General features: G+C 43.1%; 2 protein-coding genes across 2 annotated transcripts; both read left to right on the top strand.

The window, feature by feature from the left end:
• Positions 1–155: 155 nt before the first annotated feature.
• cct2 (chaperonin containing TCP1, subunit 2 (beta)) lies at positions 156–8145 on the top strand. The gene is made up of 16 exons (XM_012818850.3): positions 156–315; positions 2538–2612; positions 2694–2759; positions 3558–3669; positions 3806–3882; positions 3996–4108; positions 4349–4551; positions 4827–4927; positions 5213–5340; positions 5916–6019; positions 6132–6251; positions 6550–6678; positions 6895–6998; positions 7174–7273; positions 7430–7571; positions 7847–8145. Exons 1-16 carry the CDS (start codon positions 313–315, stop codon positions 7875–7877), a joined length of 1608 nt encoding a protein of 535 aa, XP_012674304.1. The 5' UTR covers positions 156–312; the 3' UTR covers positions 7878–8145.
• Positions 8146–8707: 562 nt separating this feature from the next.
• Positions 8708–13447, top strand: nots (nothepsin). The gene is made up of 9 exons (XM_012818653.3): positions 8708–8864; positions 9526–9706; positions 10012–10129; positions 10561–10679; positions 10964–11163; positions 11495–11620; positions 12042–12192; positions 12835–12933; positions 13212–13447. Exons 1-9 carry the CDS (start codon positions 8806–8808, stop codon positions 13374–13376), a joined length of 1218 nt encoding a protein of 405 aa, XP_012674107.2. The 5' UTR covers positions 8708–8805; the 3' UTR covers positions 13377–13447.
• The last annotated feature ends 102 nt before the right edge of the window (positions 13448–13549 follow it).

The following is a 13549-nucleotide window of genomic DNA, read 5'->3' as shown; positions in this document are numbered from 1 at the left end:
AACGGTTATACGTTTCAGTTCAGTTCACAAATGAGAGTCAAATTAGAAAAAGAAAATCTCATATGATTCACTACTCCTGAGTTATAATATGTAATTTCTGATAACGTGGTCCATATATTTCGTGTAGCAGTGCCTGAATGTTCATGAAACTAGTTTTCATATGAGCTAATCAGTCTACACATAAAACATTTTTTGCCCCTCGTGTCCATCAGGGCAGGCGTAAATGCGTCATTGCCGCGTGCCAAATGCGGCATCGTTCACTGGTTGGTTCCTTCCTCAACGTTCACGGTTTCAGCCAACTTCACAGGCATCATGGTAAGCTAGTACCTTTGTTATATTAAAGTTGTAAATGTCTATTGTTAACGTGATTTTGTGTCAATATTGGCTTATTTGTGAACATTGGGTATTTCAAGAGAAATAACAAGTTTAAATCGACAGATTGGATGCAGCTTATCCTTGTCTGCATCCGATGCGCAATTGACAGAGCAAAGCACATGGGCCCGAGCTACAATTAAAACCGGTCATGCTAGCATGCTAATGTGTTTTATGAATAAACACAGTTATAGAAATGGGCCGCTGACACAATCTAACAGTGTTGGGCTTACTGGTGCCTATAAAATGGCTACAAGATTATCGTTAATGTGTAGCGTATGCTTGACTAAATTAAACAAGTCTGCGATGCTACGAACCAGCACGCCTTAACCATTGTCTAAACTGAAGTAGCTAGCTAAGTATAGCATCGTTAGCCGTGGTTTCACGACTTTTCGTAGTTTGAAGTGCTGCACGTCTGACGCCCAGTTATTTAGTTTTGCACGCGTGTAAAGTACTATGCCATTTTAAGTTGTTAACATATAGCACAAAGTCAAGATTAGCTAACGGTGCTGCGCAGGCCGGCAAGCTTCTAGTGGTTTCTAAGGAGAAGAGGGAGGAGCTGGTGTGCTAGCTTAGCTACTTTTGTCAACGTTTAATTGAGAGAAAGAGCTGCTGGAGGAGTTATAATGAATGTTGTTGAGACATTATTTCATAGACGTTTCCACACAAACAACAAAAATGAATATTGTTTTGGATGGGCAGTGTCTTGTTCCAGATGGATCCAGGTCCCATCATTTGCACTTCGCTATGTCTAACGTAGATGAATGTTTTCAGATGACACGCCTTACTGCATGCTCATCAGAGTTTTGATCATCAGATGACAACGAAATTATTCAAAGACAAGTCAGCAGTTGACCAAAGTGTTGTACAATAAAAATGTCAAAACCAAAAAAAAAACAATGACAATAGAAGACCAGTTTTTAAATACATTTAAGCCATGAGACCATAGAAAGAAAACGAAAGAAGAAGCAACTTAAATACTTACAATAGATAAAAGCAGAGGATTAAAATTTGTTTTTAAGATGAGATTTAAAAACAGGCAGTCCCCTGCCAGTCAATGCAGAGGAAACCTGTAGTTTAGGGACACAAGGCATATGCTTCAACCATGATTTTGGGACAACCAGAAAGAACTGGTTAGTAGACCTGAGTGTCCTTGCTTGGACATGCGTCTGTAATAGGTCAAAGAGATGGGTTGGAGGAAGTCCATTTAATGATTCGTAGGCGACCAATAGTATCTTAAAATGAATCCTAACATGTACAGGGAGCCAGTGACGGCAGGTGAGTACGAGGGTAAGGTAAAGAAGGCCTGGCTAGCACTAACATACAGAGCATCAAGCTGGGGTGAGATAAAAGCATTTAAAACTAAATGATACAAAGAGCTTGACCTTGGATATGGGATTTACAAATGGTTCTAGTGAACATGGGTCAATATGAGTGGCATCACTGGGTGCAAATAACAGGACAAAGAATCAACGTTGATCAGAGAAACACTGAAGCAAATGTCGCTAGCTCATTATGTGCACCAGAACAGTAACCCAACCCTGGTTTTACACACTCTTGCTTGTTAAAATAATGAAACTCAGCCTACCTTTACAATGAAAAAAAATCCTGATCCCTTTTCCATCAAACTCCTCAAAACACTCTGTCGATTTCTAAGTCTTAATAAAAAGTCTTTAGAGCCAGTCCTGTTATTAGAGCCAATGTCTGTCATACTTTTCCTCGGGAATGTCTTTAAATGTCTCAAGCAGCTTAAAGATCTTATTGCCGAAGCAGTCGAGACGGGCATCATCAGTAGAACTTTAATTATATTCTGAATGTTGAGTACATTTCCACTGTCTCCCGTAGGCTGGTGCATAAATTCAAATCAGTTCCCTGCTGCATCGTTGCACAGTTGTTCCGCATCGGCATCAAATCCAGACTGGGGGTCACTGTGCTAACTCTGTGACCGTTAAGTTACCTGCCAATTCTGCTTCAAGTTCCCTACTGCCTTGCAATATGCACCTAATCAAAACAAAACTGCCAGCCCACCCTTTGCCACTGCTAGGGTACACAGTGTGCATATGGCATACAGGTGGGGACGCCACTGGTCTAGACCATGGTTAATATCTTAACCAGAATTGTCATGTTAAATTGACTCCACTTTGTCTTGTTTCTGTTCATGACAGGCGTCCATTTCAATGGCACCCGTTAATATCTTTAAGCATGGGGCTGATGAGGAGAAGGCTGAGACGGCCCGAATGGTGAGTTGAGTCACTTTTTGTCAGGTTAAAGCTGTTGGATCTTAGTCATTTGCTCATGGGGATCTCAATTCATTCCCACAGTCATCCTTCATCGGCGCCATAGCCATCGGAGATCTGGTGAAGAGCACCCTGGGACCAAAAGGAATGGTAAGATTCAAAGCCGTTTGCATTGGAAGCAGGCATTGTCTAACTACTTGGTGTACATTTAATATGATTTCATTCATATGCCTATTTTGCTGCATAGTACTCATACACATAAATGCACAGTAATAATAAAAATGCAAGGTTATGCATATAACCACTGTTCCCTGAAGGAGAGGAACAAGGTACAACACAGAAAGTATGGGATATCACACCGACATAGCCTGAGCCATTTTAGCCTGTGCACAATGAATCTTCTCCAGTTGTGATGAAGGAAAAAAAACAATGTTTCGACAGAAGAGTCAATGTAGGCAGCGAGCTCATGCTAGACAACCATTAGCTGGGCTAAACAGTAGCTAGTTGGAGACAGGCCACACCTCAAATCTGTTGCAAACAACTCTCGAAAGCAGCGCCCTGCGGAAAGTTAATGCATCAATAGAGGAAGTTGTCTAGCTTTTTGTTCAATAGGACAGAGGAGATACAACAGGAAATGAGTGGGAGAGAGACATGGAGAGTGCGTTGGAGAAATGATCTCGGGTCAGAATCTAAGCTGGGTCCCTGTGGGCACTAGAGCAGTGTATGGTACGGGCCAGCTACATCACTGCTCCGCTACAGTTGTGGCCTCTCTGTCACCACCTATCATCTGCCTCTTAGGTGTGAATAGAGGTGTGTTCAGCCAGACATTGGCGTGTTGTATCCCCATGCTATCTGTGTTGTACCAAGTGAAGGGAAACCAACTGAAATTTGAACTCTCAACTGCTACTGTGGTCTCTCTGCATTGGCTGACATCTTGTTGTCTCTCAGGACAAAATCCTTCTGAGTGGTGGCCGAGAAGGCACCGTCACAGTAACCAACGATGGGGCAACCATTCTGAAAGCCATCGGAGTGGACAACCCTGCTGCCAAAGTGCTGGTTGGTGCGTATAAGCCAAAGCAAGAACTGAAACTTAATGGAATTTGGGTTTTGTAGCATGTTGATTTTGTAACCTTTAGATTTAAGGATTGAATTGTTTTTTGTCTTTCTCTCACACACACACACACACACACACACAGATATGTCCAAAGTCCAGGATGATGAGGTTGGAGATGGTACCACTTCTGTCACTGTTCTTGCTGCTGAGCTTCTTCGCGTAAGTGTCTCGCTGAGTTACCTCAAATGTGTGACGAGTGCGTCTCCAGTCTCTTACATCAAGTCAGCAGTGCTCATCAGTTTACAGAATTAAGGTTGGATTTGGGGTTTTAGGAAGCTGAGCTCCTGATCGCCAAGAAGATCCACCCTCAGACCATCATCTCTGGCTGGAGGAAGGCCACTGTGGTTGCCCGTGAGGCACTGAAAGAGGCAGCAGTAGACCATGGGTAAATTAACTTGATTTGCATTTTCATTGCAACTGTTTTAAGCAAATGGTTGCAATTTATTATTTCTATTGAATAACTTATCCAATTACTGATAGTACTAAGAAGTTACTAGTAATTATGCATTAATATCATTGTATATCTGTGTGCATTTATATAACATTAGCATTGTGACTGGTTAGTTTTAGTAGAGTTTGAGAGTTGCGTGTTTGTCTTCATTATTCCCTCCCTCCTCCCCTATAGCAACGACCCAGTGAAGTTCCAGGAGGACCTGTTGAATATTTCCCGCACCACGCTCTCCTCCAAGCTGCTGACCCACCACAAGGACCACTTCGCCAAGCTGGCCGTAGAGGCCGTTATGAGGCTCAAGGGCTCTGGGAACCTGGAGGCCATTCACATCATCAAGAAACTGGGGGGCAGCCTCATCGACTCCTACCTTGATGAAGGTATATGAGAGAGAAATTTGGGTGGGAGAAGGGAGGAGAGAGGGATGGTTCAGGGAAGGTGAGGGGAAGAGAGATGGACTGTAGAAAGACATAAGGGAAGAGGTGGAGAGCAAGGGCTGAAGGGTAATGGTAATGGAATGCGATGGAATTTTTTCTTCAAATAGTGTGTGGTGGATATCAACTGTTAAACTACCCACTTTGAATCTACAACAAACTATTCATAAAATGTTCTTGGAGCTAAAACTTGTTTGTCTTTTCTTTTCTCCCCCTGTAAGGATTCCTGTTGGATAAGAAAATTGGTGTCAACCAGCCCAAGAGGATCGAGAATGCCAAAATCCTCATTGCCAACACTGGCATGGACACAGACAAGATCAAGGTCTGTATCCCTTGGTTTTTTTGGGGGGACGACGACATCTTTTGCTAATATTTGTATGAAACGTGATCACCAGAAAGCAAAGTGTGTGTGTGTGTGAGTCCTCCAGTGAGCATGTGACAAGTGGAAGCCATTTGTGTAGCTTCTCTTCGTCAGTGTGTGTTGTCAGATGATCAAAGCTTAGAATATTTTATTTTATTATAGTTTGTTAAGGGGGGTGTGTGTGTGTGTGTGTGTGTGTGTGTGTGTGTAGGAGAGGGTCTCATCCATGTGTGTGTTCCTCCTCAGATTTTTGGCTCCCGGGTGCGAGTGGACTCCACGGCGAAGGTGGCCGAGATCGAAATGGCAGAGAAGGAGAAGATGAAAGAGAAGGTGGACCGCATCCTCAAGCACGGCATCAACTGCTTCATCAACAGGTGCCTCATCCACAGCCCCTTCCGTTCCTTTGGTTTACTGGCGGAACGTTACCTTCCTCAAAATGTTTACAAAATGATGCTTTTCATTGTGTTCTGGATGTCCGTGTGGTATGAGGCATGTATAGACAGTCAAGTGAGACTTAAAGTAACACTGTGCAACAATTTGACACTTTTTGAGGTATGGTTTTATAGGCAATTAGTTTTGGCATCATCCGCAAATTTTCTCCTCATTTTTATAGCATATGGTCATGTGAAGGACAGAAAAACACGTGTGTCTTTCCCACTAGCCATCCAGGATATGCACTATGTAGTTCTGTGTTTCCTGGCTGGAACACCTTGCAAAAATGGAAGAAAAGCGTTCATAGTATTACATTGCCAGCTATACTGCCAAAATACACCAGTTAGTGTGTGTCAACTGGGCTGTTGGTGGTGTTTCCAAGGTTTTTGCATGTCTTTTAGGTAGTTAGCGTGCTAGTTTTGGAACAGAACTCCTTATTGCTGCTTTAAACAAAATTATGGTTGAGCTCATTAAATCTGTGAGTCCTGACTGTGTTTGTGTGGTGGTTTTTTTTCAGGCAGCTGATCTATAACTACCCAGAGCAGCTGTTTGCCTCAGCTGGTGTGATGGCAATCGAGCACGCAGACTTTAATGGGGTGGAGCGTCTGGCACTGGTCACAGGTGTGTTTGTGTGTTGGACCCTGTAGCTAATTGATGTCATCTGCGTGAGTGTGTTTGTGTGTACAATGTATATATGAGAAACCCTAGTTGATGTGCGTTTTCCCTCTGTCAGGTGGAGAGATCACCTCCACGTTTGAGCATCCTGAGCTGGTGAAGTTGGGAACGTGTAAGCTCATCGAAGAGGTCATGATCGGAGAGGACACACTCATCCACTTCTCTGGCGTTGCCTTGGGTACGACCAGCAGTCCTAAACAGATCCCAGTCTGATGGGCCCTAAAGACACAAGTAAAAGGGGATGAGGTGGGGGGGGGGGGGTGGAACAGGTTAAAGTTTCTCTGGATGAACTAGATGCATTAAGCTCACAAGACTTTCATCATGTCCTTAAAGCTGCAATAATGTTGTTGGAACCATTTTATACTGAAGAGGAACACTAAATGGAAACGTGATTTGATTTGTTTTGATTGCCTTACATAATGGCAATACTAACATGTGTGTGTGTGTGTGTGTGTGTGTGTGTGTGTTTGTTCCAGGTGAGGCTTGCACCATTGTGTTGCGTGGGGCCACACAGCAGATTCTGGATGAGGCCGAGCGTTCTCTGCATGACGCACTGTGTGTGCTTTCCCAAACGGTCAAGGAGACACGCACAGTTTACGGTGGAGGTCCGTATAATCTCACCTTAAATCCCCCCTCTCTGCATCTTTTCTCCACTCCATCAGTTTGTCTGTGTTGGAAGTATTCTCTATCTCTCACCAGTACATCTCTACAGAAAGCACGTTCCCCTACTTCTAAATCAGCTATTGTTTCTGAAGGAATGCAGCTTTATTATAATACTTTGACCTTGGCCAGAATCACTCATGCGTGTGTGTCTTTTACAGGCTGCTCTGAGATGCTTATGGCAAAGGTAGTGAGTGATCTGGCCAACAGAACACCAGGCAAAGAGGCTGTCGCCATGGAGTCCTTCGCCAAAGCCCTGATGATGGTGAGCTTGTTAACCTCCCTCTTCAGGGCCTTGTTGATTTAAGTCATGCCTGTACAGTGTAGTTCATATTTAATCTACAAAACTCCACAAATACTATCCTTTTCATGCACTTTACACCTGACCAAAAGGGAAAGATAAATATTAATAGTAATTCAACTTCTTCTGTCCTCTCTAGCTGCCCATCATTATCGCAGACAATGCCGGCTATGACAGCGCAGACCTGGTCGCCCAACTCAGGGCAGCGCACGTAGAGAACAAGAGCACCTATGGCCTGGGTGAGTTAAGATCACACATACTTCCTGCTTAACACTATATCCTATACACACACACACACACTCCCTACACCCTGTACAGTACTTACTCATAAACCAGGTCACTTGCTTCTGTTTGTGTGTATATCATGGCTCATGACCTTTGCCCTCTGCCCTCAGACATGCAGAATGGCGCCATTGGAGACATGTCTCAGCTGGGCATCACCGAGAGCTTCCAGGTGAAGAGACAGGTGTTGCTGAGTGCCGCCGAGGCTGCAGAGATGATCCTGCGTGTCGACAACATCATCAAAGCCGCACCCAGGTAAGGCCGACGCATCCCACCCACAGATGCACCTCAATGTGTACATACATAGGTGTACACACACACACCGCATTCGTTAGTGCAAGCACACATGCAGATCGGGACATGCACATTTTTATTGTTACCGTACACAGGTGTGTGTGTGTGTGTGTGTGTGTGTGTGTGTGTGTGTGTGTGTGTATATACTTCAGACCACACACACACACACTAGTTGTTTTGGTGAAATATTGATGCATGTGCACTCATCTGTTCTTTTTGTTGTTGTTTTTTAATAGGAAACGAGTTCCAGACCACCACCCCTGTTAAATTGTGGACGAGTGTAGAGGAGAAAACAAGAAGACGAAGAGCACTCTGTGTATTTATTATCCCCGGGGTGCTGTGTGTGACGTCCCTCACCTGTGTGTGTGTGTGATGCCATTCACCTGTCTCGTTTAGTGTTAAGTCTCCGTAGTCACAGATTTGTCACATGTTGAATGCACTGTTGCAACCTGACCGTGTCACACCCCTGTCTGAAGCAAGATGGCAGTATGGACTGTGTTTGTTTACTGAACAATAAAAATGTACTTGTACCAGGCTTCCTCCATGACTTCTCTGATTACTTCGATTTGAAAACCTTTTTTTTTTTTTTAAATGAAATATTTGCACTCCTTTCACAAATGCAGTCAGTTTTTGCCAGTAGTTGCGACATACATTTCTGGAGATTTTCCATATTCAGGAGGTATTTCAATACTGAAACCAATTGGATGGAGAAAACGTTAGTAGAATGACTTACTTCTAAGGTTGGAAGTGTCTGTGTACTCGGAGCATGTTTACTCTGCACAGCCCAAAGTTAGCATACCGCTCCATGTCACAGTAACCTGGCTACGGTTCAGGTTGGAAAGGTCTGTTCAACTAAAACATTGAACAATTTATTTAAATCTCTGGAATACTGCTGCAGTAAATTGCATGAAGATGTAGCTTTTTTTCCAACTAAGGGATTTGTTTCTAAATCCTTATAGCTTGTGAAATACATAATACACACAAAATTTTAAATGTATTGATCCCTTACATGGACCAGTTAAGTGCACAGTGACCTTATTCAACGCTGCATACGTGCACAAGCACGTCAAGGTTTGTGGAGCAAACTTCAGTGTGGCGCTGGGATTGGCTGCGTGTGTGTGATGGCTTGATCAAACTCCCTGATTGACTCATTCCATTCTCTCTTCAACTTCACACTCTGGACCAGACCGTCAGAATGAGAGGGACTGCTCTAGTTCTGTTCTGCTGTGTGTGTGCAGTGCAGGGGATTGTAAGGTGAGTCTGACATCACCTGGAGATAGTCACTAGAAAGCAATAGAGGTAGCTTCTGTAAAAAGTAATGGGCACAGCTGTTTATTTGCACTCCTTAAAAGAGCTAGAAAATGAACAAAGAACTAAGTGAAAAATGCTTAAATGTTTTCTTGATGTGTTAAGTATACTTGTAATAGCTTTTGTGGGTGGTTCACAAACTTTTCAGGGCATATGTCATGTCGACATACACACCTACCAGAAAACTTTTAATCATTTATCACAGAATCATTGTATGAGGGTCAAAATCTTTCAAATGTCTACCTTGCATAGCTGAGCGTGGGAAAAAAGGAGTAATAACACACAGGAATCTATTATAATTGGGCATAACGGAGTAATAACACACAGGAATCTATCAATTGGGCATAACGGAGTAATAACACACAGGAATCTATCAATTGGGCATAACGGAGTAATAACACACAGGAATCTATCAATTGGAAATAACGGAGTAATAACTCATTTTCATGGGCATTTTCTGTATTGGTTTCCTTCGAGGTGGGAGTGGAGTGATAGTTGCCTTTGTCAAAATACATTATACTGGAAAATAAGATTAGGTGAAATGAGAAATGACACATCTGACCTGAACTGAGCTCACAAAGAGGTAACCTCTCCTCATTTTACCCAGAATCCCTCTGCTGCGGCTGCCCACTGTACGCTCCCAACTACGTGCGTCCAACCGCCTAGAGACGTTCATGCGAGACCATCAGCCTGATATCTTCCAGCGCACCTATATGCAGTGTTTCCCCCCCGGTACCCAGTCCCTCGTTAAGGGCCGCAGCATTGAGAAGCTCTATAACTTCATGGATGTGAGTTCTGTGTGTTGACTGGTCTGGGCTGAAGTCAGTCTGGTCTTAACTGCAGTGGGAATGACATTCTCTTTCTCTTGGCTTTGGATGGATTTTTGTTGGGTTAAACTGATACTGGCAGGCTTTTGGATGCCCTTTCAATTTTATAGTACGCCTGCCAAAAATACTGAATTGTGTGTGTGTGTGTCTGTTTGTTTGTCTGTGTGTGTGTGTGTGTGTGTGTGTGTGTGTATGTGTGTGTGTGTGTGTGTGTGTGTGTGTGTGTATGCTCGCGTGTGTGTGTGTGTGTGTGTGTGTGTGTTTAGGCTCAGTACTTTGGTCAGGTGAGTTTGGGTACTCCTGCACAGAACTTCACTGTGGTGTTTGACACGGGCTCATCCGACCTGTGGGTCCCCTCCTCCTACTGCGTCAGCCAGGCATGTTGTAAGTACTCTAATGTTCTTGTCTCTTTTTTTGAAGAGTCCTTACAACAGTAGACTAATGTAAGTACTAAATAAAACTGTGTACCTCTAATAATAAGTCATCACGTCATAACATACCAGTTCAAGCCTTAACCCATCTGCAACCAGCAACAACATGTAATAATTTAAAAAGCACATTCTGCCCATTAATGAATTGGTTAACTAATTGGTAACTACACATATTCACCATGTTTATTTACAGTCCTTGACCTTGCTTTCATCCTGAGATTGCTATGAAGAAGTCACGACCACAGCCAAGTTGTCACGGCTGTGGTCATATGTTTTCCTGACTTAAGCCTTGCTTATGTTTGGGAAGAGAGTTTTGTGGCCAACAGCCCAATGACCACCCCCCTCCCCCAAACAAACATAAACTTCTTGTGTGTCTCTTTCTAGATAATCACCAACAGTTCAAGGCATTTGAGTCAAGCACTTATGTCCACGATGGGAAAGTGTTTGGCATCCGATACGGATCTGGGCGCCTGATGGGTATAATGGCCAAAGAACTCCTAAAGGTGCAATTCTGCTATCTCACAACGTCAGTTTCTCAGTCTGCATGGACCCCACCATATACATTCAGTAAAATTGTATGGAGGTGTGGATCTTAGAAATAATTGTATAAATGCTCTATGCAGAAGTATATGTGTATAGCAGATGAAAAAAATCACATCTGACTTCATAGGAGGTGTCTGTGTCTGTGTCTGTGTCTGTGTCTGTGTCTGTGTCTGTGTCTGTGTCTGTGTCTGTGTCTGTGTCTGTGTCTGTGTCTGTGTCTGTGTCTGTTGTTCTACCACTACAGGTAGGCTCTATTGCGGTGAAGAACCAAGAGTTTGGGGAGTCAGTGTTTGAGCCAGGCTTCTCATTTGTAATGGCGAAGTTTGACGGCATTCTGGGGCTGGCCTACCCAGACCTGGCCGAGGAGTTAGGAGCCCCTGTGTTTGACAGCATGATGATGCAGAATCTTGTAGAACAGCCAATATTCTCCTTCTACCTCAGCAAGTAAGCATCATATTGAACATATTATCTGCCGTCATACTGCACGCATGATGACAGCATTGCAAAACAGAGCTGCAGATGCTATGTAATTCAGCAAGAATTTATAATGATACATGAGGATGAGGATGGGACTGAAGATAATGATATTTAAGTTAATGAAGTTGTTCACGATGATGATGATGATGAAGAGGACGATGATGATGATGATCATGACGAAGATGATGATTACTCAAGAAATCCATTTGTTCTTATCATATCGCTTCAAGTCTAGTCATAGTCATAATGCTGATGATGATTATGATGATTATGATGAAGATGATTTTGACTTCTGCAGGAGTAAGACCTACTCCACCCAGGGTGGGGAGCTTCTGTTAGGTGGGATAGATGAGTCCCTGTATACTGGCCCCATTAACTGGGTGCCTGTCAGCATCCACAGCTACTGGCAAATCAACATGGGCACGTGAGTCTCCTGCCTTTTTTTGTTTTCTGGCAACATTTCTCATGTCCAAAAGATTAATCAATGACCTACACAATAGCGCCACCATTTGGGAATAGGGTGGAACTGCATGCCAGGAGCCTCCCTCTGTGGAGTGTTACTACATTCATTGAAACAGTATCTTCCGTGTCCTGGCAGAATATCAGAAAACATTGTTTTGTTTGGGGTTCATTGTGAACTGCTCCTGTAGTAATAATGGATTTCTCACTCTGTCAATAACAACAAGAGACAGACCGTTTCAGAAAGCATATTATAGGGGAAATATAACAATCAGATCATACCTGTCTATAAGTAAGAATGGCAAAAAGAACTTGACATAAACTTGACTTGTCATAAACCAAACTTGACTTGAACATAAACCATCTTTGAATTTGTGTGCCCACAGAGTGAAAGTCCAAGGTGTGGATAGTTTCTGTTATGGGTCTAAACCTTGTCAGGCAATTGTGGACACAGGCACATCCCTAATTGCTGGACCAACCAATGAGATTACTATTCTACATGAGCTTATTGGAGCCACGCCTACCTCTGTCGGAGAGGTGAGTCTGTTAGTGAGAGTGTAGTGTGTAGTCTGTTGCTTATCTGCATAATCCAACATATTTTGTGAGTTTGTGTGTACATGGTGTCCATGTATCAGGCATGAATTCATGTTTCGTATGGCTGTGTGTGTGTTCATCTGTGTGTGTAATTGTCAGAATTGGGCTATGTGTTGTTGCCTGGTAGCAAAGTTTATTATAAGTTCACACAAGAACATTAGTAGTGTGTGTGTGTGTGTGTGTGTTAATTAATATTTGTGTGTGTGTATGTAAGATAATGAATATGTAAGATATTAATGTGAGCATGTTTACAGTGTGTGACTGTTCACCCTGATATTTTCTTCAGTACCTGGTTGATTGTATGTGTGTGTGTGAGACTGTATGTGCATGCATGTTTGTGTGTGTCTCTTTAATGAATTTTTGTGTGCAAGCTATAAATAAGTATGCACGATGTGCATGTGAACGAGTTTATAGCATGTGTGACTGTTCCCCCTGATATTTGTTTCAGGACCTGGTTGACTGTGAGAGTGTGTGTCTGTCTTTGTGTGTGTGCATCTGTGTGTGTTTGTGTCCCTCTTTCTCTTTCATGAGTATTTGTGTGTGAGCTATAGTAAGTGCGTGTGAACATGTTTACATTTGTTTCAGTACCTGGTTGACTGCCAGCGGATGTCCAGCCTGCCTGTGGTAACTTTTACACTGAATGGGGTGGAGTACCCCATCTCAGCCGAGTCATATGTCAGACGGGTGAGCACACATACACACCCACACACGCCACTTTTAAAAATGGTTCACCCAGCGTCATTCTTAACAGACTCTTACCAGCTCTAACCCCCCTCACACACACTAACTCAGACATACACAACTCAACTCTGCAGACTCCTAAATCACAAATTATTTCATTATTTGGTCATTTGTTGATCTGTACATTTTACCCTAACTTTCTTGTTATCTTTCCCCATACCATTAACTCACTCACTCTCTCTCTCACACACACACACACACACACACACACACACACACAGGAGGTATTGGGTGACCGAGAAATCTGCTTTACCGGGTTTACAGCAGTGGATCTCACCACTCCCATGGGACCAAGTTGGATTCTGGGAGATGTATTCCTCTCTGAGTACTACAGCATCTTTGACCGTGGCCAGAACCGTGTCGGCTTTGCTCAACTCCGACGTTAATTCTAAGGGGACCTGATAACTGTCAGATCATTAACTGCTTGTGATGTGTAAATAAATTGCAAGACCTCGAATTAGTTCAATTTAAACCTTTTTTCTTGTATCTCCATTACAAAAACATGTGCTTGGGTGTGGAACTGGACATAATATACAAATAAATAAAGGCATCACATAAC

This window comes from Clupea harengus, chromosome 21, assembly GCF_900700415.2.
Source record: "Clupea harengus chromosome 21, Ch_v2.0.2, whole genome shotgun sequence".
Taxonomy (NCBI): domain Eukaryota; kingdom Metazoa; phylum Chordata; class Actinopteri; order Clupeiformes; family Clupeidae; genus Clupea; species Clupea harengus.
The sequence above is the reverse complement of the archived record's forward strand: the minus strand, read 5'-3'. Positions and strand labels throughout refer to the sequence as shown.